Source organism: Acomys russatus, chromosome 11, assembly GCF_903995435.1.
Source record: "Acomys russatus chromosome 11, mAcoRus1.1, whole genome shotgun sequence".
NCBI classification, from domain to species: Eukaryota; Metazoa; Chordata; class Mammalia; order Rodentia; family Muridae; genus Acomys; species Acomys russatus.
Window position 1 is genome coordinate 12,861,629 of NC_067147.1, and position 25,625 is coordinate 12,887,253.

At 41.9% G+C, this 25,625-nt stretch overlaps 1 protein-coding gene across 2 annotated transcripts in view; it reads right to left on the reverse strand.

The window, feature by feature from the left end:
* The window catches only part of Supt3h (SPT3 homolog, SAGA and STAGA complex component), a 328,941-nt gene that overhangs the window by 65,531 nt on the left and 237,785 nt on the right, over nt 1-25,625 (reverse strand). For both annotated transcript variants that reach the window (XM_051152919.1, XM_051152918.1), the window contains exons 7-9: nt 6,495-6,570; nt 3,133-3,245; nt 2,024-2,131 (exon numbers count right to left, since the gene is read on the reverse strand). In XM_051152919.1, coding sequence (XP_051008876.1) covers nt 2,024-2,131; nt 3,133-3,245; nt 6,495-6,570 — 297 coding nt within the window. The remainder of the gene's footprint in view (nt 1-2,023; nt 2,132-3,132; nt 3,246-6,494; nt 6,571-25,625) is intronic.

The window sequence follows — 25,625 nt, forward strand, 5'->3', positions numbered from 1 at the left end:
CTCACCAGTTCCTATACATACCCTCAGCACTTTGATTCTGAAATATGCATGCACACATGTTTATTTTAATCCTCTCAGTTGCTCACTTGGAAGTCTGTGTATGCTAACTTGACTTCTGTGCTTGCTCATGTATTTGCTTGTTTGTTTTACAAATCAGTTGATTGCCCTGAACCCAGCTCCCATCATTCTCCAGGTGCCCCGCTGGCCCTTACTGGGCACAATCCTTCCCGCTGGCTGCTGATTTGCAATGGTGATGGGCGAGGATTCTGTCGTAGCATGGCATTATCTCTGTGTTTTACCAGGTAATAAAGGGCAGGAAGGAAGGCAGACCCTATGAATGTCTACTTTGACTACCAGTCACAGGAGAGGGAAGGTGGATGCCAGGCCAGGAAAAGCTTGAGGCTGACACTGACAGTCTGTTAGGATGCTCTCTGAGACTCACGCTCCCACCTCCCAGTGAGCCCAGGAAACCCAGTGCACACAGGACAGTTTTTTCAACTGCTCTTTAGCTGGGAAAAGTGCCTGTGGTTGTTGAGCAGTTGCCCAGGGTGGCCTGGCCACCCTGGAGAACCAACAGAGAGGCATGGGGATGTTGGGGGTGTTTTCTGAGACTTGCAAGCAATCACTTGAATGCTAAGGGAAAACTAGGTTGTTATATTCACAGTACATTTCCTCAATTAGAAATGTTACAACAAATTTGTCTGATGTTAATGGAAAGCACACTACACGCATACTCATAAAGCATCAAAGACACTGCAAAGGGCGCTCTTTGACATCATAATTGGGGTTTGAAACATAAAGAAAATAAAGAGTGTTTAATCAACTAACTAAGCTTTAGGGACTTTTAAAAGCGTGGTGACTGATAATGATGTATGCCCTTTTTAATGGGCATAAACATTTCAATCCCTTCTTGGATTTCAAGCCAATATGATTCTCCAAGGGCGATGAAAAGAAGTTGACTTCTGGCTTGTTAATAAGATGCTCTGTGGGTATATATCATAGTATATGTTCCATGCATTGTAGTGAAGAATTCATAATTTGGGATCCATGGCAAGTCCTTAGACTAATAGAGTGCCTTCAGGGGGCTCTCTGACCAACACAGAAGTTCACTAAAAGAAAGAGTGTGTCCAGAAAGGGATTTACAGGTTTTATCAGACATTCAAAAGGGTCCCTGGCATAAAACAACTCATTACATCTTAGAAACTATTTGAGCTGCCATCCTCACCCACAGATGCAGTAACAGGAAGCAGGTCTGTGCTACTAAATGGGCTTTGCCATGTTCAGGTAATACATTTCAGCCAACTTGATCTAAACTTCGTGAATACACGCAGGTGTGAGCCTAACCTGTCTTCTTTCTTCCCTGGTCACTGGCGTGAAGGATACAGAACTGCTACTTCTGTTATTAAGAAACGCAAATACTGGCAAACGTACTCAGCACGTCTTGCTTCATTTCCGGTTCTCAGGCCCATGATGCTAGTAGGGAATATTTAAGAAACTGAAAGTGGTGCACAGCTACATGCGTGAGGCTTCCTAGTTCCTATCAAAGGTCCTAGCGGCACAAAACAGATCAGACAAGAGGCGCCAGTCTTCACACGGAGGACCAATGGAGCCGTGCCAATATAAATTATTGATGAGACGAATAGGTAAAGGAAATGGAAAGTTAGGAATAAATGTTAGGAATCCCTGTCGCCCCCAGATCTCTCCAGAGTCTCTTGTTCTTTTGCAGGCTAAGCAAGAATTGTACCATTGATCTATGGCCCCACCCCAACTCTCATCATTTGAGAAGTAAGACACATTCTGCAACCATCTGCTTGTCACTGAAGGCTTAGGAAAGACAGTGGGACCAAAGGGATGATCAGGTGGATCCTCAGGGCTTGGCACAGTAAATGCTCAATAGTATTTGAGCTGACATATTACGATTCTCTATGTAAAGGCTACTCATTCCTATACAATGCACAGTGTAAGTAGTGTAAACCCGTGACAAAAGCGCAGATGTGCTCTTGTCAGGCTTTCTGATACTCACCTCAGCAGAGCTGTGATACTGAATGAAGGCTGCAGAGATGGCATGGCTGAAGGGGTCCCCTGCCTTGGAGACCATATCTTGCCTCACAAGAAGGGCCAGATCCACCAACTGAGGAACAGAATTGTGAATGGAGAATCAAACAAACCAGTGCAGTCAGTGGCACACCCGGGATGTTCTTGATGTTAACACGGTCTGCCATCCATTCTGGGCATGAGCACAGCCTCTCACTGACTGGTAACTGAACCAATACTCAGTCAGAAAGGACAAGTTCGGTTTTCTAAGGGAACAGTTTACAAATTCATTTTGTTTTCAACACTGTAGCTTTTGAAATGCAGGTTTCTGTGCTGTGAGCTTTGGGATTCCAGGTTAGACTAGGGGCTTCCATCCTCAAAAGGGGCTAACAGACTAATCCTGTTGCTCTGGAGGGAGGCGCATCTGGAGTGTCAGGACCCTGTACCTGCATCTCTCCAGTGATCACAAGGGCTCAGACGTTGAAAGCCACTTGCTTCAAAGCTCAGAAATAAACAAGTCCGTTGAGGCCATAAGAGCTCAACATTGAGAAAAAGTGGGCATTCCATATCTAGTTAGGATGGAGTTGGGGGAACAGATGTTTTAAATACATCTTTTATTAATTCATCAAGAATTTCATACATGCAAACAATGTATTTAGTTCATATTCACTCCCAACTCTTCTAATTTTTCGCAGATCTACCCTCTTCCTCCTCTTCTTTTTTTTTGTCTTAATGGCCCTATTCCAATTTGTGCTCACTGTACACTCCTGGGAGTGGGACCACCCACTGGACCACGGCTAATGTACTAGGGAACATAACCTAAAGAAACGGATTCTCCCTCCCTCCCTATCAACTGTCAATAACTCCTCAGGTAGGGGTGGGCATGTAAGCCTCTCCACACCCAAATAACAAAACAAAACAGAACCGTATAGGCCTGAGAGCTAGTAATGCACAGGAACATAACTGAACTAAATCCTAGAATATGATGTATCTCAGAAGAAAATGTACACTTTCCTCATGCCAATTCGAGAAGCCAGGTCCATGGACCAGAGGGGAGTGATCAGCAGGCGCAGCCAGATTGACAGCTTAGACTCTTACCTGGGCCACTGTTTCATACGCCAAATACGCCAGGATTTCCATAGCTATAACGTTGGGCTTTATCTCCATGCTGCCACAGTCCAGCCAGTCTCGAAATTTGGAAGCTTTTTTGGCTGTTAGATAAAAAGAAAGTGGAAGGTTTTAGTTTTTAATGTGTTTCAGCCTTAACGTGACTGTCAGAAATTGGAAATCTTTCTCCTGAAAATTACACAGAAGCAATGTTTGGCAAGCTCTCTTAACATCTAAATGTTTTTAGTCCTATGAAATCCAAGTTGGAAAGCTTGGCTATGAAGCAGTCAGTACAATGGTTGTTTTCCACAAGGCCCCATGCACGCGCATCTTTTACCTCCCTACGATGGATGACACAGTACACGACACCCTCTCACCTTTATATCTCTCTATTGTGATGAAGAAACTGCATTTCCAACTCATCTCAAAATGTGACTACTAGTAAAACAGGCTCAAAATTGTGAACTGAGGTTTAAGCAAACCATTGCCAGCCTGAGATAGCCTGTGCTTATATCTTTGATGACTATGGAGATGTCCAAATTCTTAGGCCTGACTCTCCAAACCAAACTTGCTGCAACCTGCCCCTGTTGCCTGGAAACTGTGAGCTGGCCTCGAGTCTACCCTTGTGCTCCAATCTGTTCCCCCCCCGCCCCGCCCTTCTTCATTCACACCAATCCTGACCATCCAGGCCATGGGGGCACTACTTACACCATCTGTGGAAATGACCACATGCATTTCATGTATGCATAGGCTTCTCAGACTGTAGTGTAAGTTCTTTGTTGGCAGAGAACATGCCTCAAGTCCCTGGATACCTAATTGTATTGTGCAGATATGGAAACCAAGCAGCACACAGACATCAGATTAAATACCTGTAACTGCCCTAGACCTAAGCAGGGTCTAACCTGGCACAGAGCCTTGCTCGGACATTACTAACTTAACTAGTGATTTTGAGGGAAGAGGATGGACAGCATAGACCTCACCAGGTCTGAAAGGGAATCCTAAGGGAAAGCACTGGTTATCCTGAATAATCTGGCCGTATTGGTCTGTGAAAGGCCCCCCAGGACAGAGCATGGGATCTGTTCCAGTCAGGATTCTCATGTGTTCCACATATAGGAGAGGAGTCTTCTAAATAAATCACAGGTCACGGAGCCCCGCTATTGAAGCACATGTCCCAAGCTGTCAAACGTGGCAGAATTATGATAATCCCCTTAAAGATATCTCTCTAAAGTAACCAGCCTTCAGATCCTCTGACATGCAACATTCCATCTAGCTAGCAAGCTGGGACTGCTCACAAACACTTGGCCAACATCTGTGGAATACCTCTCAAATCCAAGTAAAGAGGCAGCAGTTTGGCAAGCCCAATACAATGGACCTTATCCCCCCATTTCCCTCTGACAGAGCATTAGCAACACAGAGGCACACAGTGATTGCATTCAACAGCTTATTTTAAGGTTAAAAAAATAAAAAATAAAAAGGATCATTAGTAGTTTTCAGCCATATTGCCTCCCATGAGTGGGAAAATTAGCAGTGTCTTTGTAAGGGTGTAAGCATTCAGGATGCAAAGATGTAAGCACGCACTCTTTTCCCAGAAAATAACATACTTGGTATCACCATATCTATTTCTATCACAAATTGATAAATTATTAAAATATATATTTTGGTGAAATGCTAGAGCGTAATCTTTACAATTTTTAGCACCTGACTGCTTGTGTTTGGTTTTGGAGTTATATGCACATGTGCCACAGCATGCATGTGGAGGTCACCCAGTGTGCATACCACCAGTGATCTCGGTGACTGACCTGAACAGACACCTAAGAAGGCATGCGGCAGGTCACAGTTCCTGTGTCCCAGGAATTCATCAGGAGGAGAAGACTGCAAAGAGCCACATACCCTGCCCCCACAGGGGTGCTTTCTGTCATAGAAAACAGTTTCTCCCAGCCAGGTTTCATAATGAAGCTCCCACAGATACTATAGGAGCAAATATTCTTAACAACACAATCCCTTCTGCCCACAGAAAAGAAAATTATGCACAATATGCTATTTATTCTGTAATTGTATGAGAAGGAGAAAGTATTAGGTTTCATCTACTATAGTGTTGTGTGTGTGTGTGTTTAACACAACAGAAAAGAAATATCAAAACCCAGTGCTCAAATGAAAGGCACATCACTGGACTAGGGCCACCAGTTTCAGTGTGCAATGGCACTTCCATTTCTTCTTGTGAATCCAGTTTAAAATATGATTTAAAAAATAGTTCAGCTGCACTAAATGCTACTTTATGAGCTGGAGATTTATGCTTATAAAATACTTGAATGCCGTATTTAAACCCCAAAATTACCATACAAAACCCTCTCATTTGCTGAAATTGCCATGATCTGAAGTGTCATTTACTTAATGCTTCACAGATGTCTGATGCCAAATTGTTAGTCAGATTGGAAAATATATTTTGTTAGGAAAAAATCTTCCAAAACATGTTTTCTTATTTTACTGATGTTTGCACGGGGCAGCGCTGTTTGAAATGTGTCATTTATCGGCACTTCGTGATCTAAAATGCTGTTCTCATTTTCTTTTCCCAAATCAAATACATGGTTATTGGGACCACACTATTGCTTCTCATTTAAAGACATCATTGTGTCTCTAACTCCTCAGATCAGGGTCATGTGCGACTTTGTCATATTTTTAAATGGACTTTCATTGCACTTTCTCTTTGACCTTTACCCCAAGAGGCTTAGTCATCGCTGGGCTGAGGCACAGTCCCACCCACTGTTAGGGTCTTAGCTCTTTTCAGTGGCTGCTGTTAAGTGACGGGAAGACCCTGATTTCACTGTGAGGTCACTCCTGTGGCAAAAACACTGACTCAGGACTCTGACTAGCACTTAGCACGTGCCGCAGTAGGAGGCTAAAGACAGAACGACACACACGACTGAGATGTGACTTTGTGGTAACATGAGTGTGCATAAAGAGGAATTTCAGGCTTTTAACTAATATTGGGAGCTTTTAAATGTCATTACTATTAATGTTCACTGGGGGCCAAGTACAGTCAGCAATACTGCACTTCAGTGAACATGACAAAGAAATGAAAAACTGAGTAAGAATAGCCAGAAAAAAGCCACTGCGATGACTAAGGGCCGTGAGAAGGCCTCCATGGCTGACTGTGTGTGCATATGCTCTCAAATCTCCTATCATTATTAACAGCAAATCTTCAGGCTCCCCCAGTGCAGGCCCTGCCTCTGTGACAATGATAAGGATGCATACTTGGACTATATCAGTTTCTAAGGAGCAGAGAGCACGTCACAATCGAGCACACCTGTAACATGTCCTCACACGTGTGCTAGTGAAGTCAAACATATACTTACAGAAACTCAGCTGCCGGCTTTCACAGAACTCCGCGTACTGAGCTGAATCCATCGTTCGAGTCTGTCTTTCTGCTCTCTGATGGACACACAAAAGCAATGGTAACAATAATAAGAAATAGAGTCTTGACATACATTTCCAGAAGAGAAACTTAGGCTTCTTGTACCACTTTCCAGGCCTGGATCTAAGAAAGCAGTCAAGTTATGGTGACAGCCGTGCAGCACGCTGCGGAACCACGGCACTCAGATGCGTGCTGCGGCTGGAGCCATGACTCAGAGTGAGAGAGCGTGCTGCTCGCCCAGAGGACCTGAAGCTGGTTCCCGGCCACGATGTGATCTGGTGGACCACAGCCACCTGTAACGCCAGCGCTAAGCACTAAAGGGTCCAAGGCCCTCTTCTGGTCTCCACTGGCTCTACACTTATGCTCACACACACATAATTGAAATCAAAACACAAAATTAAAAAAAAAAAAATAGCAGTTGCAAAGTTTATTTCTGTTGGGAAAAAAAGCTTATAATACTTTCTGCTCTGTTGTTATTGACGATAAAACTCAAGGACTTGCTTACTTAGCCAATATACATCTAATGCTTTCTATTTTTAAAACCAAAGCTAACACTGCAGGGAGGATAAAACAGACATCAAAACCATTATTAACTGCAATTGCCCATCTGATTTACAGTTGTGAGGAGGCAATGTTACAACGGGAGTCAATGCCTGAAATCCATACATTCCCCTCAGAACACAGTGCCAGGGTTAGCAAAGTCAATCTTCTCATTTACAAAGAAAACAAGGAGAAAGGTAAACAGAACACAGCTGCTTTAATCTGAGTCCAGGGACGATGCAGAGCCTGCGCTAGCTGTACTCGTGGCCTTTTGATTTAGTCCAGCAGATGCCTACTCCTCCACTGTCTCACAGAGGTAGCATAATTATACTTCACCCATGGTTTGGTGGCAAAGGCTATGGCCGCTTCCACTTCCTTGGTAAGGGAAGCAGATTGAGATGAGACAGCCTGGTGCTTCTTGGAAGGGGATTCTGACCAGTAAAGGGGAAAAAATGCCCTGAGAGTTTCATTTTTTTCTGCAGTGGAAGGACTTTCTGCAAATGTTCTTTCTCACAGCTGTGGGCGCACTCAATGGCCACATTATTTTTCTTTCTTGTCTGATTTGTGTTAACAGTCAATTCACAGGTTAATTAGCTGATGTGCTGCTCAGGGCAGAAAAGACAGATGAGGTGGGGGCGAGGGAAAAGTGACCACTTAGTAGGTGGGCTTCCTTAAGAACACTGCTCTTTGTGATACCCCCACTTCTTCCTTTCTCTCCAACAATATATCCTCACAAACATGTGAACACAAATTCAGATTTTTCTTTATTATTTGCCTGCCTGGCTCAAGCATCACTTCTGAGTATACGCCAGCAAGTATTTTACAGAGGTGACACGTATGTGTACACACACACACACACACACACACACACACACACACACACACACACACACATACACACACCTGCATATGCCTACAAGCGATTTAGTCTCTCATATCTCTTTATCTATTCATGTGTAGTGTGTGTATATGGCTGTGTGCTGGTACATGTATGGCATGTCCGTAGTGGTCAGCTAATAACCCTGGGTATTGGTCCTCAGGCATCTCCCATCTTTAGTTTGGGACACTATCCCCCAGAACTTCCCTACACACTTAGGCTGGCCGGCCCAGGAACTTGCCTGTTGCTACCTCCCATCCTGCCCTTCTTGGGATTACTGGCACACACCACTAGGCTCAGCTTTTTACCTTGATGTTGGGGACTCGAATGTAGGTCCTTAGACTTGCACGACAGTAATTTATCAAATGAGCCATCTTCCTAGCCACTGGTCCCTTATTTTATTGTGATATTACTCAAAAAACTGTTTGCTGATGGAAAATAAAAGGAAAACAAGTGTTTATGTGTGCTCTGAACAAAGCGAGTGGGTTACTGATGTGTTTAAAAAAAAATCCTTACACTGATTCTTATGTATTTATGTAGGTGTGTGTATGTGTGTCTTTGTGTGTGATTATAGTGAGAACATCTCAGTGTGTGTGTGTGTGTGTGTGTGTGTGTGTGTGTGTGTAGTATTATAGTGAGAACCTCTCAGGTTTGAATTTCTAGGTCCTAGAAAGATACCTGACATATAGCATATAGGCAGTGAACATTGTCAATGAACAAATGCCACCCTTTAATCAGTGGGTAGGAAATGTAACCAGCTCTCCATAGCTATGACCCCACACTATCTACTTTGCCAGCCTGGAACCAGGCAGCACACCCTCCAATACAGGACTAGACAGAAAGCACTTAGACACAGACACAGCACTGCTAAAGGCATTCCTAATACTTTCCTTCTACCCGATACTTATCTCCATGCCCACATTCAAGATTTAGCTTCAGTGTACATGCTGAGATAGTCGGTGTGTCTGCAATTAGGAATTCTAGCCTCTTAAAGTGAGGAGAACTTATCCTAAGAGATTAAGGTTGCCAGAGTGGCCAGCTTTAACTAAATGTAGTGTGTGACAGTTGGGAGACTTTGTCCTTGCAAAGCCTGTCATTGGAGGCCATTTTAAAGGCCCTCACAGTCAAGGGAAGGGCTCTGTGTTATTAGAGCCAGCTCTTACTTCCCGACGTCCTTCTGGGCTGCTCATCTTCACTCTTTTCAATTCCTTTAGCATGTAAGCAGCAGCCCCTGATCTGAGCAGCATCAGGAAGCTGGCCCTAGGGCACTCACAGAAAGCCAGTGCCTAGCACACAGGAAACAGGAAATGCAGGCTGGCTGATTGCAGAAAATATTTATTGGCATGGTTTGTTAGAGCTACTGGCAAGTTAAAGAGCACTTGTTCAAGCCTCTTCATTTTACAGATGAGGAAACTGAGGTTAGAGGCGATGTGATTTGCCAGAAGCCCATGATATTTGCATTACAAAAGCTCTTTCTAGACTTTACTAAAATTTTAAACTCATTGTCCTTGTGGGATGATCTATGACCAGGAATTTTAAGAATTATGAGCAAATCATATGAATTCTAGACAGGCTTAGCAGACTTTAAAATGAAGTTCTGCTTAAAAGAATCAAGAGACTGTTCATATATTAGTAGTTATTGCTCTTGTGTTTTGTGGTGCCCTAATTTCACTTCCCCCTCTCCCTCCCTTCAAGATGCCAGTGCATTCTACAGTGTACACTGATGGACCGCTTCTAATCTGGGTAACAAAGAACTCTCTGGGAGCCTGGTCTACTCTATGCAGAAAACACAAAACACAACCTCTGAGGTTAAAAACAAACACAAAATAACTCCACTCCATCCTTCAAACAAAAGAACAAACCCAACAATCTGATAGTTCCTTCTTACAAATGAAGACACGGAGCCAGAGAAGCTAAAGTTAATCGAGACAGCACTAGAAGGGAAGTGCCGATGCAGGTCATCCTGAAAGAGTGGCCTGTGTCCACTGTGAGAGCCACGGCAGCAGCCATGCTCCTTTCATGCCTACCTTCTCCTGAGCAAAGTGTCAAACTGCGAGCTTAATTTTAAAAATGTCTCTAAAGGGAAGTTATCAAGTTCATCTGATCATTCAATATGGTCTCAAAACTGGGGAAAAAATAAAAAAGCCTGTTTTGTCCAGATGTGCTCACATACATCTGGGATCCAAGTGCTTGTGAGGCTATGGCAGGAGGATGGTGAATCTGAGTACAGGAAGATCTTCTCCCCAAAAACTATGCAAGCAAACAAGCAGCAACCCACTTCTCACCAAGCCAAGCCAACCCAAGCCAAGCCAAGGCAACCCAACCAAAACTTCATTGAGTATGGATGAAACGATTACGGGTTCAGATCAGCCGTTATCCTCATGGCATTCTCTCAGTACACAATGCCCTATTGAGCTCAGAGAGTCACATGAGCACAAGGTCATTTGCAGATGACTCAAGCTCTGTATCCGCAAGGCCAGGTCCACACATGGCTTGGTTTTCTTGGGTATCAACAGCATTGATCTCCTACGTTCAGAAAAATACACAGCACACTCACTTTTTCTCCAATTAAGACTTGCTAGCCTTACTATACAACAACACAAGAGCCTATTTGGAAAGCACTGCCTTTGAAGTTGTTATATTAGAGACTTCTAAAAATATGGCAGCATTCTAACATCTAACCAGGATAGGCTTTGTGTTTTTAAGGCAAGAGGTAAAGGTTATGTTATGAGAGGCTACCTCACTACCAAGAAGTCACAGCCTGCCCTGGGTATTGTATAACGGGCTGTGAAGGCAGATTCCCATCCCAGACGCAGTCACTGTCTAGATCCCACCTCAAGAAAACAGGAAAGGAAATATGTGCATCTAATCAGTACTTTGCAGAAGTTATTTGTTTGTTTTGTTTTATTTTTTTTCAGTATCTGGAACACAACAGACTCTAATTTGAGTTTTTGGTAAAGTTGCCAAGTTGTCTGTGTCTTTGGAAGGCACTTTCAGCAGCAACAGTCACTGCTTGCTGCGGCCTTCAGCATCGGGTGACTTAGGCAGCATGCAACTCTGGTCACATTCTCCACACGCTTTCACTGAAGTGTGCTCAAAGGTTACAGAAGCTATGTGTTGGCCTATCTTCTGGAAGCTTCTCAACACACACGAGTAACTCAGAATCACAGAACGTAACTTTCAAACCCAAATAAAAGCTTATCTGCTCTCACTTCTACCGCAAAAACATGTGTTAAAAAATTTTTTTTTGATAATCATCTTTTTTATTTTGAAAGTATATCCTTTGTGGAACTCCTCATTCTTTGATCAAAAGCAAATCTATCACTTCTATATCATAGTAATAAAAATTCATATTTTTCACATAGTCACTACCTGGGAAGAGGATAAGATAGGATGCTTTTTAAATTTATTATTTATTTTAATATATTTTTATTTTTTATTAAATATTTTTTTATTTTTTACATATACATTTATATTATTACACACATATATGATAAACTGCCTACCGCAAGAACCACAAAACAATCAGGAATCATATAAATGTTACATTCATAATGTTTTGGCTATTTGTATTTTGCAGCCTTTAAGAAAACATGTTTCCTTTCTTGGTGAGTCTAATATTCTGAATGTAAATCAATATCGATTATATCTCATCAGTATCAACTTAAAACATCTATCTAGACCCAAAAACATCTTAATCCCTAAACAATAAAGCTGAATTGTAAAAATAAATTATCTGGTCTTCAACCTCATCAGAGACTTGAGAAGGAATAACATTAATTACCTGAGTAGACAGGAAGTGCAGGTTAACAGCTTCCAAAATGAGATGATAGAGACAGTTTGCTGCCTGAACAGTCACTCAAAACTCTCTATGACACTGGAACATCATCTGTAGCCTCTGGCCCATTATATCTGGCAGACATACTTGTGAAGCAGGAACTATTGAGGACTTGCTTACCCTGTCTTGGCAGAGTTTGGCCATCAAGTCTGCCTGCATCCAAACATGCCCATTTTTAGTCAGAATTCTGTCTGTGGTAGAAATGAGGACATTTTGCCCAGTGGCTTGTTTGCCACATTTGAAGCCATCTCTATAAGGAGGTTCTTTGATGCTCATCATCTTTGAGGTAGGCTGGGTGTTGCCAGGAATTAACCTGTCTCATTGTCAATGAATTTTTAAATTAATAAAAACATTTTAAAATGCCATATTCTGTAGGTCTCTGAGGTTTTAAAAGACCTTATATATTTTACCTTGCCTTTCTATAGAGTCATGTCTATCTGTTGTATCTAGGATATATATTCTTATGATAAAAATAGACTAGAAATTGATATGACCATGATTTGATGTACTGACAATTAACTTGTATAACTTATTTATCCTAAACAGCCTGCAATAGCACTTTCAAAGTGTTGGAAGTGAATCTTGTATTATAATTGAGTTATATGGGTACAATACTGCATATTAGAGTAGAAATATATATATATATAATGTATAAAGAATAATCTTAAATTTGAATTCTATACCACTGTATCTAAAATTAAACTTATTTTGCATCTATATACAAAGTTATATACCAGTGAACTAAAAATAGCCTTGCGAGTTGAGGAGTAGATTCACTAACCTATCTTTTTTGTCCTATCTTCCCTATATTTCTATATACTCACTTCTTTCTTTTCAGGCCCTATCTCCAAACCTGAGAATGAAAGACAAAGGAAAAGAGAGACATCCCTGAGTCCAACCTTGTTTTCTCTCTAAATAAGACCAATAATAACTTATAACCAACTCCCATTGAAAAATAAACATCTATCACTCAAGAAAGCAACCAAAAACCTACCCAACCTCCCTTACAGGAAATGGGGCATCGTTCTCTTAAGGAAAAAGCTCTTACTTTGATTACTTTTAGAAGCCTCACAAAAAAGCGAAGCCCCTTCTGAACGGTGAGGTGCCGTGCTCATGTTACTCTCCCGACACTGGATCAGAACCAGACAACAAGCTTGAAAATCCCAACAGGAGCGGCTGTGGCAGCATCAGCACGCTGACACGTGAATGACGGGACAGCTGTGATGTGCTACATTCGCAGAAAGAGATAGAAGTAGAGCACGCCGGATAATGAAGAAGGTCCCTGACATCAGCTTGGAAGGTACCGTCTGACAGGCAGGCATGCCTATCTAGTAGCTGCAAAGAAACCACAGAAGCCTAGTGTGTGCACATGTACACGCGCGGACACGCGGGACACACACACACACACACACACACACTCACTAAGTCAATGAATAGGTTCCCTACCATGTCAAGCGAGTCTCCCTCAAAACACCTGGCAAGAGTTCTTCTTATTTTTCACTTCACTGAACACTCATCTTTTTGCAATAGGTTGCTGGTTCCACCGTGGGTCTTTCCTCCCACAATCTATGCTGACGATAAGTACTTTATGTAAAAACACAAAGAAAAGGCCCTGGAGTATAGACTACCCGGGAGCAGACCTTCCTTCACTCACATACTTGGTTCACAGCTCTGCCTCTTAAGCTAAAATAAGTGCCTGGGCTGACGATACATCAAATTCAAGGACAAATACCAGCCCACCACCCCTCCCCAATACAAACCTGATCTGTCCCTGGGCCACCCACCGAAGTACACACTTCTTGACTTACAACCAGAAAAAGGTATTTGGGAGCTGGAGAGATGGCTCAGAGGTTAAGAGCACTGGCTGTTCTTCCGAATGTCCTGAGTTCAATTCCCAGCACCCGCAAGGTGGGTCACAACCATCTGTAATGAGATCTGGTGCCCTCTTCTGGTGGGCAGGTATACATGCAGGCAAAACACTGTGTGTTTCTATGATAAATAAATAAAATCTTAAAAAAAAAAAAAAAAGAAAAAGGTGTTTGGGTTTTGTTTGTTTGTTTACATTATTTTAAATTAGTGTCTTAGATACAGACAAGGCTAGCCTGGAATATCTGTAATCAAAAATAAATAAATAGATGGGTAGATAAAATAAATATAAACAAGATTTTTGGAAGGAAATCTTTCTTTTTGAGGTAATTTTGCTGGACTTACAGAAGTCACAAAATGTACACCTGTGTACACACACACACACACACACACACACACACACACACAGAGAGAGAGAGAGAGGAGGAAGAGAGAGAGAGAGAGAGAGAGAGAGAGAGAGAGAGAGACAGAGAGAGAGAGACAAACATAGGCAGACACACAGGCACACACCAGTGTAACACATAGGGAAGCAATTCACACTTTGAGAGATATTGTCCTGAAAGCAAAAGTTGACTCTATTTTGACTCACAGTTTTCATAGAATAATAAAAGTTACAGTGTATTTTCTATTTCATGGCCATTAAAACAAACAAACAAACAAAAAAAAAGCACTGGTTTCTAGTGGTATTAATTTGTTCACCCAGAATGGCTTTTATAATATAGCAGTTTTATGTGTCAAAGGCATTAAGAAAGAATTAGAGCATCATATGAAGTTTCCTGAAGCAACAGCTGCATCCAGGAGCTCTAGACAGAATTCTGTAGTGAAAGCAAATGAGGGACTGAATACAAAGCACCACTGGGTGAGAAATACACAATAGAGGGTATTTGTCATTTTGCTTCAGTTAGATTTTCTCTTTCTTCGTTTGGTCTATACCTATGGATTGAAAAATACTAATTTACATGACTAAAGGAATTTTTATCTTTTCTATGTATTTTAAGCTACAAAGAATGGGCATAAATTGGTTATACAATGAAAAACACAGTCATAAAAATCAAAGGGATATATTTAAAATGTCTAAGGTTTTTCATTTGAGTTTATTAGGCTAGTAGTAGAAAAAATTAGATACACATACGGTATTTCTTTCCTGGGACAAAATGTCCTCCTTAGTGAAAGGCTATTATTAAAACTAAGCACAACTCGTCACCCATACTCTGTTATTGAGCCACATTCAGTGTTAGCGTCAATTTTATTACAGCTCCTGAAGTTGTAACATGGTTTGGAATAGCCAGGCTGAGAATGGAAAGCTCATGCAAATGTCTGTCCAAGCCAGCTCTTTATAAAGAATTAACAGGAGAGTGGTCCCTTTTCTGAATGAGGACACTGTAACATCAATTTGTATTTTTTCTTTTTTCAGGAGGGGTGTGTGTATCAAGAAGTATAAATCCGGGCTCAGTTATTGGAGGTCTTTTCTGGTAACATTCCTGAAGGTTCTCAGAGGTTTACAGACTGTCCAGATGGGCTGTCATGGCCAATTCTCGGAAGGCAAACATGAACAGGATATCATTAGTGTTTTGGTCTTTGTAGGTAAAACAAAGGCTTGCTGCCTGGATGGTATGCATGCCGAGTGTCGCATGGAGCCTGACTCGGGCCCTTCTAACTGTGCGTTGTAAGGCTAACTCTTTCTACCCCGGGCTGACCAAGACCAAACTCTCAAGCAGAACAATGTGCACACTCAGTTGAGCTGGGCCTTCCCATCGGAGTCTGAAAGACCAGCACTGTTCCAGCCCTCTGAAGAAGAAGGCACACGTCAGTCCAGTGTGCTTCTCATCACTAGCCTCATGGATAACCTGAAAAATGGGGCTATCTGACCACTGAACAGAAAATCTGTTAAACATGCTTTAAACAGCCCAAAAGAAGTCCGGGCACGATGGCACATGCCTATAATTCTAGCATTCAGGATGCTGAAGCAGAAAGACTGTAGAAACACAAAACAAAACACAAACATAACACAACAGATTTAACAACAACAAAAACCAAAACAAACCCCCAAATGCAGAAAACAAAACAGCTTCCATCCCTTCTTCCCTAAAAGTTCAACTATAAACAGAAGACTAACAAGTCTGTTACGTTATATGCTGCTAACGAGATGAAGCCAGCAGCTGTCTAGGCAATGGGTCAGGGAGGGTAAAGAGGCCTTAAGGGCTGATAGCACTTGAGAGAAGAAGGAAATCAAACCAAGTTCAATGCCTCTCCCCCACAGGGACACTCAAGGCCATTCTGAGCTAACCTCTCTCTGCTCGCAATCAGCTGAGCTGTCGCCGTGACTCAGAGGCTCATCGGCGGGCTCATCAGAGGCACATGAGGCCGAGCTGGCAGTGGGCACGAGTTAGCAGGAACAAAAGGGGAGAAGCTGACTTTTCTGATATGTCAAGGCTTAGTCACAGAAACAAGGAGAAAATGACGGTTTTCAGCAGACATGACCGTGACTACTGGGGGAACACAGCAGTAAGCACATGATCAAAAGCACTTCTGTGTCAAAAGAAATAAAGAAAAATGCCAAAATACTTAACAGGAAAAGCAGAAACGTTCACATGATCAGAAAACTGGTATTTAGAATACTATTTAAATATTTATCTTAAAAATCTACTCATACACCTTAAAACACTGGTGTGTTTGTTCCTGTATGTGCACATAAATGTACATGTATGTGCACAGGTTCAAGGAAACTTTTGGTGTTCTTCCTCGAGCAACAACTACCATTTTCTTTCCTCTTCTTTTTTGAGACAAGGTCTCTCACCGGCCAGGGACTCAGCAAGCAGGCTAGGCTGGCTGGCAGAGGCCCCAGGCATCCACCTGTCTCTGCTCTCTCAGCACAGAGCACCTGTCTTTTCATGTGGGCTCTAGGATCAAACTTAGGTTCTTCTGCTTGCAAGGCAAGAAAATTACCAAAGAAGCTACACCCTCAGATCTCAGGGCAGCTTTCAGAATGCAGGAGTCATGCTTGGACGACTGGAGTGTAAAGCCTTCAGGGACTGATGCTCTCAGGAAAGCCCTGGCTGCCTTTAGATCCATTCTAGGTATGTCCAAAGCCAGAGCACCATGATCGCCTCTGAGGCTTCAAAGAATTCAGAACGGCAAAATCCTCTGGAGTCACAAATGCAAAACCTATAATTATGGCTACTTAACAAAATGGGTTCTGTTAAGATATTTGATGATGAAATCCCCATTCTCTTAGATGTCAGTGCCCAAATTTTATTCAACTTTTACTTATGAGTAAATGTATTATAACTGTTATTTGATTAAATGTCAGTGGCCATTAGGCCCAACTCTTAGGTAAGAAGGCTTAACCACGGCATGCCCAGAGGGTGTAGACTGGATTACAAAGAGAAATGAAGAAAGGGGGATTGTTTTAGTAGCTTGGCAACAGTGAGGCACCATTTCACCTTAAATAAAGTAACCACAAAAACTTTGAAGAAGCAAGAACAACGTTGGCAGGAAGAGGAAAAGGAGATCAGAGGTGGGAAAACGGGTGAAGTCAAATGAGAGGCAGCATGGCATGGGGCAGCAGCCTTACGCTGTCCTCCCACCACACCAGTGAGGACAGGCAGCCACTATCCTTTCTCCTCCACACTTGAAGAAACTAGCGCTCCCTGGCTCTCTCCAGCTTTCAGTATACAACTATTTTGAAATAATTTTAGATTTCCAGAAAAATTGTAAAAGCAACAGAGAGATCCTACACATTGCTCACCCAGCCAGCATCACTACCCCAAAAGACACTGCATGAGTTACTAAGATACTTAAGGGAGAAACAGTTTGTTTTGGCTCAGGGCTTTAGGGGGCTGGAGTCCATAACAGTGGGGAATAGGAATGGCATGCCAGGCTGGCAGGAGCAGGAAGGCGAGAGCAAGCAATGGAGTTGGAGCAAGGCTAACCTCAAAGCCCATCCCTAGCGATTTACTTCCTGCAGGGAGGCTCTGCCATACGCTTTCTGACGGGAAAGCAGCACTGACGGGAGAACATGGGTTCAAATATATGAGTCTCTGGAGGACATTTCTCATTCAAACCACAACACACACCTGAGCTGATTTTGTGACTTACGTAGAATAAAATCTGTTCAGTGCTTGCATGAGAGTTTCCTTTTATTAAGACATTCAGCTAGAAATGTTGAATCTGGCTTTGATCAGCCTACTAGGCTACCAGCTCCTAGAACATTTCTTATTCAGCTAGGATCACCCAGAATTCACTGCAAATTAATATTCCATGTTGCAACTGTAGAGAATTAAAAGACTTGTAACAACCTTAGAAAATTACATCTTAAATATTCTTTAGTGGTCTCAGTAGGAAACTGGATTCTGTTTGTGCAGAGTGGGAAACCCTCAAATCTGAACAACATAGAGATATAATAAGACCTAGAAATGTACTTGTAAGTAAACATATGGTTTATTAAAATGGAAAAGTGCTATGTAATTACCACACACACACACACACACACATATATATGTATATATATATACACACACACACACACGTACCCACACGTACACATGCATGGAATCATCTACTGAAAATACAGATTACACTTTCTGGGTCATATTCTGAAGGGATGCCAATCACTGTTAGGTATTCCAGTAACTTGATGTCACACACACTGTAAATTGTGTTTCTGGTACCAGCACTCTGCAATGAGGCTGGCTTACGGTATGGCATCAAGTCTCACGCACACACAGTGGACTGAGTGTGCCCTCCTACTTTGCATACTCTTCTTTGCATAGTGTTCTCTAGAGGAGGTAGAAAAATGCAGCCCAGATGGTACTTATTTTCTATAGCACATATTTTAATTTCACAAGTAGCAGGGTGGATATTTTGATTAACAACAACAAAAAAAATCCAATAAAAATAAAGACCCCAAATCAAATCCTTTCCTCTAGTTTCTTCCGGAACTTAAGAGGCAGGAAACACAGTAATAACTATTGGATGATTTCTTCAACCTTTTGATGCCAGTGAGTCTTCAGGAACAAACTTCTCAAATTAACATCTCTCAGGCAGAGACACATTAAGACATTAACACTTGTCCTGTGGTTATGACTGTTCTTTGAAACTCAGAACCCACAACAACGTTTTCCTGCTGTATGAAAGTAGACTGGACCTCTCAGTTGTCTGAGAAAGCATCATCTGAGGGAAGTCAGTTCTCTGGGTGAAGGATGGAGTGGGGCCTGGGAATGACAATGGGGCCACAACTGACAGGCCCCAGTGCTGCCGCGAGCCCTTCTGACAGCGTCCTCTACCTTAGGCATGAGGAGGTCGCACGCTGCTAAGTGTCAGCACAGAAAAGTGTTTCAGAGCTTGACAACCCATGAGCTTGCTTCCCTGCATAAACCAGAAATGGATGATGGTGTGAGAGAGAAAGCCAGATGCTCTGGTGTCAGGACCATGGCGTTCAGTCACTAGTGGGCACTTTGGAACCATTTACCTTCCCCAGCTACACATTTTGCTTTAAAATTAAGCCAGGTCTACCTGAAAACCTGACTTATTTTTTAGTGATAGGCATAGTTTTAACTTACCAAGATAGGGTCTTCCTAGTTGAGAACATTAGAAAAACAACCTACATTTAACCTAACCCCAAATTATAGTTGCTTAGGCAAGAGAGAAGTTCATCTTTCCCCGAATAAATGATCACTGGAGATAACCTTCAGACTTGACACAACCACATACTGAGGTCACCAAAGCCTCAGTCTCCTCCAGTATTGGCTTTGACATTTTACACTGTGGCCTTGTCTTTGTGATTCATACTGGTTTTCCAGCCTTCATACTCACGTAAGTCAGAGGTAAGGAGAGGAGAGGCTGTACTCCCCAGCTATAAAGGAACGGCTATCAAGTCTCATGGACCAAATTATGTGACTGAACCTTGCTGGAGGTGAGAAGAGAAATGTGGTAGCTTGTCCTATGGCAAAATATCCAGCTACACATTAAAGTTTTGGTATCTAGGAAGACGAAGAGAAATCCTGGGTGGCAGGCAGCTGTCTCTGCCATGCTGTCTCAACTCACTTATTTCCAGAATTAATTTTTGTATTTGTAACATTTGTAGTGAGTCTCAAATGAAAACACTGCTCATCAACTTTTTGAAATGTAAGTTTACATATTCTTAAACATCATGAAGTCCTCTCAGGAGATAAGGAGTGGGCCACATCAGAAAAACAGGTCTCTATCAGTAATGTCCTAACTGTAGAAGGTTAAGGGTCACTAGTCAAGGAAGACATAGACTTACTAATAACATTTAATGCCTTCTTATTTTAGGTTTATTAGGACAACTTAAGGAAGGTGAATGGACAAGTAGTTCACAGATACTTAAATATTCAGTCATTTTTCATGTATGTACTGTTGCATGAATGTCATCTGCAGAGACCACTGCTCTAATAGGCCTGGCTCCCCCTGCACGCCATCTCTCAGGCTGAGCCCTAAGAGTAAGATGTACTAGCTCAGACAGTCCACTCAAGTCCACACTGGAAATTAGCCTCAACCTATTTCCACCAATTCTTTGTATAGAATAAATTTCAATGCCAGAAGCTATCGGATTCCTAAAGATTTCTTTATTTTCATTTTATGTGTATGGCTGGTATGTATGTATGTATGTATGTTTATACATATGTACACATGTATAAATGTACAGCATGTGTATGCAGTTGAATGACCTGGAGGTAGGGCAGCAGAAGATTGTGAGCCATACATAGGAGTTGGGACTTCAACCTCAATGTTTGCAAGAGCAGTAAGTGTTCTTACCTGCTGAGGCATCTCTCTACCCTAAATCATATCATTAAAGCCTCAGAAATGTGTCTCCCAATGGAAAAAATCCCAGGGCCAGATGGTTTTAGAACAGAATTCTACCAGACTTTCAAAGAGCTAACACTCCTTGAACTATTTCACAAAATAGAAACATAAGGGACATTGCCAAACTCATTCTATAAGGGCCACAGACACCCTGATACCTAAACTGCAAAAAGACTTAAGAAACCCTGTCTCAAAAAACAAAAACAAAACAAAAAACAAACCCCCCCCAAGACCCCAAAACAACGACAACACTACCCAAAAAAGACGCAACAAAGAAAGAGAATTTCAGACTACTTTTCCTTATGAATATTGATGTAAAAACACTCAATAAAATATCCATAAACTGAATCCAAAAACACATCAAAGATATCATCCACCATGATCAAGTAGGCTTCATTCCAGGGATGCAGAGATGGTCCAATATACGAAAATCCATCAATGTAACCCACCATATAAACAAACTGAAAGAAAAAAAAAACCCCACATGATCATCTCCTTAGAGGCTGAAAAAGCCTATGATAGAATCCCTTCATGTTAAAACTATTGGAGAGATCAGATACACAAGACACATACCTAAACACAATAAAGGCAATATACAGCAAGCCTACAGATAACATCAAATTAAATGGAGAGAAACTTAAAGCAATTTCACTGAAATCAGGGACAAGACAAGGCTGCCCACTCTCTCAGTATCTATTGAATATACTACTAGAAGTTCTACCTAGAGCAATAAGACAACTAAAGGAGATCAAGGGGATACAAATTGAAAAAGAAGTCCCAGGATCTCTACTCACAGATGGTATGGTAGTATACACAAGTGGCCCACAAAATTCCACCAGGGAACTTCTACAACTGATAAACACCTTCAGCAAAGTGGCTGGACACAATATTAACTAAAAAAAGAAAAAAAAAAGTCAGTATCCCTCTTTTATATAAGTGATAAATGGGCTGAGAAAGAAATTAGGGAAACAACACCCTCCACAATAGCAAAAAACAATATCAAATATCTTTGTGTAACTCTAACCAAGCAAGTGAAAGACCTGTATGAGAAAAATTTCAAGTCTCCGAAGAAAGAAATTTAAGAAGGTGTCAGAAGGTGGAAAGATCTCCCATGCTCATGGATTGGCAGGATTACTATAGAAAAAATGGCTATTTTACCAAAAGCAATCTACAGATTAAATTCAATTCCCATCAAAATTCTAACACAATTCTTTACAGACCTAAAATGAGCAAATCTTGACTTCACGTGGAAAAGTTAAAAAAAAAAGAAAAAAAATCCAGGATAGCTAAAACAATCCTGTATAATAAAAGAACTTCTGGAGGTATCACATTCCTGATGTCAAGCTGTACTACAGAACCATAGTAATAAAAATCACATGGCACTAGCATAAAAACAGACAGCCAGATCAACGGAATTGAGATGGCATATTACCCAAAAGATGCTCCACTGTACCACAAGGACACTTGCTCAACTATGTTCATAGCAGCTTTCTTTGTAATAGCCAGAAGCTGGAAACAACCTAGATGTCCCTCTATGGAAAAACAGACAGAGAACATGTGGTATATTTACACAACGGAATAGTACTCCAGCTATTAAAAAACAAAGACATTGTGCAATTTACAGGCAAATGGATGGAACTAGAAAAGATCACCCTGAGTAATGTAGCTCAGACCCAGAAAGGAAAACATGGCACGTGCTCACTTATAAGTCGATATCAGCCATAAAGTATCGGATAACCGTGCTACAATCCACTGACACAAAGAAGCCAAAGAGGACCCAAGGAAGGATGCTTCAGTCTTACCCAGAACAGGAAATAAAATAGACATGTGAAGTAGATGGAGGGAGGGAACTGGGTGAAAGAGGGTGTGGGGAGGGTAAAGGGGTGGAGATAAGATGTGTGTGTGTGTGTGGGGGGAGAGAACAGAAATTGGTGGGGGACATGCTGGGACAGGAGAGGCTCCTGGGAGTTTATTGGGGTGATTCTAGCTGAGATTCCTAGCAGAGGGGTGTTAAGGAGCCTGAAGTCTCCCCTTCCTGTAGCCAGGTGGAATTTCCAGTGGAGGGAGGTGGGGTACCACCCCACACATAAAACCTTTGTCCCCAAAACTGTCTTGCTTACAAGAAGCACAGGGATAAAGATGGAACAGAGACTGAGGAAAGGCAAACCAATGGCTGGTCCAACTTGAGACCCACCCCATGGGTGAGAGCCAACCCCTGACACTATTAGTGATACTCTGCTATGCTTACAGACAGGAGCCTAGCATAACTGTCTTCTCAGAGACTTCATCCAGCAGCTGATAGAAACAAACGCAGAGACCCACAGCCAAATAATAGGCCATGCCCAGGGGGTTCTGTGGAAGAGTGGGAGGAAGGTCTGAGAGAGCTGGAGGGGTCAAGGACACCATAGGAAGACCTACAGAGTAAACTAACATGGGCCCATGCAGGCTCACAGAGACTGAACCACCAACCAAAAGGCATGCACAGACTGGGTCTAGACCCCCTACACATATGTAGCAAATACACAGCATGGTCAACAGATGGGTCCCCTAACATGGGAGTAGGGGCTGTCTCTGACTCTGTTGCCTGCCTTTGGATCCCTTTCTCCTAGCTAGGCTGCCCTGTCTGGCCTCAGTAGGAGGGGATGCACTTAATCCTGCTGTGACTTGAGGCACCAGGGTGGGTTGGTACCCCCTGGGGACCTCCTCTTCTCTGAGAAGGAGGAGAGGGGGCAATAGGGGCAAGGAGGTATGAGAGTGGGACTGGGAAGAGAGGAGAGAGGGGGCTGGGATCAGGCTGTAAAGAGATTGGTTAAATAAATAAATGAAAAAAAATCTGGGAAATATACACCTCCAAAGTGTGATATGAATGACCTTTCTTATATTACACGGTATGCGTTTGCATTAATCCTGTACTAGTTTTGCCATCTCTTAACTGTACCTTAGAAGGCAAGTGCCTTCTTGTTCCTCTAATTTAAGGTATAAAGGTTTGTGACATATGTAATGAAAGAGAGCCTGTGACAATAAAAATCTGCCTTTTCAGGGCTGAAGAGATGCTCAGTTGTTAAGAGCACTGGTTATTCTTCCAGAGGACCTGGGTTCTATTCCCAGCACCTACATGACAGCTCACAGTTGTCTGTAACTCCAGTCCCAAGGGATCCGATGCTTTCTTCTGGCTTCCATGGATGCATACACAGGCAAAAACCATACACATAAAAATAAATCAACAATTAAAATAATCTGTACTTTCATAATAGAAAGAGAAAGGAGAGGGAGCTTTGTCAGTGGGGAACAGAGCAGAGTTTCTAATATGGCCTCAAATGGCTCCAAATCATCCCAGAACAGGTGAATGGGGTCCACAGTGAGAACTGCAAGATCTATCAATGAACTGAAGGAAAGGTAGAAGGCGCCATGTGGCCCATACAGAGGCCAGACAATGAACTTGGCCCTTTCAAATAAGTAAACGTCACATTGAAGCTGTTTAGCAAATAATTGTTTTTAAGAAAAGTTTATCTAGACTATTCAAGCGAACATCAACGTTCTTTGAAAATAAGTGTGAAAAACCTTGAAACGGATGTCTGTGTCACCTAAGAATGGATGTGCAGAGGAAAGGGAGACCTTCTACAATCAAAGAATGTCAGATGCTTGTGAGTCCTAACACTTTCCTCATAGCAGTGCACCCTGACTGACTGACTTTAGGTAAAAGTAGAGAGTGTACAGCACAAGAAGAGGCTTTAGCTTTCTGATTACACAATCATAATAGTAAGAGAAAAAGAGAGATAAATAGAACAAAACAATGAACAGCCCCTACTGCATTCCTCGTAAAGATAAACTGGATCTGGTATGTCTGTAACACTATAGAAAACACACTCTGTAGGAAGATGAAATGTTGAAGGTGAGAAATGAAAATGGATTTGAGGGTTCAGTATGTGGGCTAACAGAAAAATTAAATTCATGTCTGCAGATAAACCAATGCAGTTTTTAAGTATTGTAGAATTGCACAGTATTTGGTATGTTTGAGAAATTCTTCTTAAAATGTGGTATTAGTTCTTAAAAAGAATAATTTTTACAAGAAAAAGAACTTGATGGAAGAACATTTGACTTTCTTCACATTCTGTGGACTTTAGTGGAAGGCTATACTTATGTTCACAAGCCCTATTCTTTACGTCTAAAGCCATATACTGCTCCTTGTAATTTTTAAAAGTAAATTACATTTTTAATATGAAAACCATTTTTGAAAATAAGTACTTATAGTCTCCAGATCAACATTGCATGTGTGCGTGTGTGTGTGTGTGTGCACACTTGTGTGCTGGTCTGGTGTATTGTTGTAGCATGCAGGTTAAGCACTGTCTCCCTTACTGTCTCCCCCTCTGAAGCTTATAAACCACACACGAAGTCACAGAGGTACAGCATGACCTTGCCTTCCAGCTATTCTACCAGGTCAAGCAGAGGCCATTTACTAAGAACACTGACTGAACATGCAGAGTTGTCCTGCTTTTCTCATAGGAAGACACCCTCCATGCAAACTGCATGTGGTGTGTTATTTGGGCTCTAAAGAAAACAACAAAAACAACGGGCCACTGGGCGAACAACATAGAGCCGATGTAAAGGTAGGGCGAAAGCCAGAGTTTTGTTTTTGTGTCACCAAAATGATTTCTTTGGTGTTTCAGACTCCATTTCCATCTTTAGGATGCATAGAAGCCACAAATCTTTCCAACATGAGAAATTAATCTCTGGTATTAAGGCTGTTTCTAAACATCTCACAGAGACAGGAGAATAGTGAAAGTGTCATGTGACCTGCAGCCTCTATCATGAACCCATGATGCTTCTGCTTGCACAGTCTGAGCGCCAGTCACAAAGGTAATGTCTACCAACATTCTCTGCATCAGCGTACTGAAAATGGCAGCTTTTACATATGTAACGAATACTGGATTGTTTAGTGGTAGCACAACTGACATAATTAGCATACAATAACTGCCATCTGGACTCTGTCAGAACACTGAATATAAATTACACAAACACTTAAATATTATGGCAAAGTTCTTCACTCGGGAGGAAATATGATCTCTCTAATTAACTGCATAAGCAATCAGCCAGAAGTGCCATATTTTACTTAATAAAATGATCTC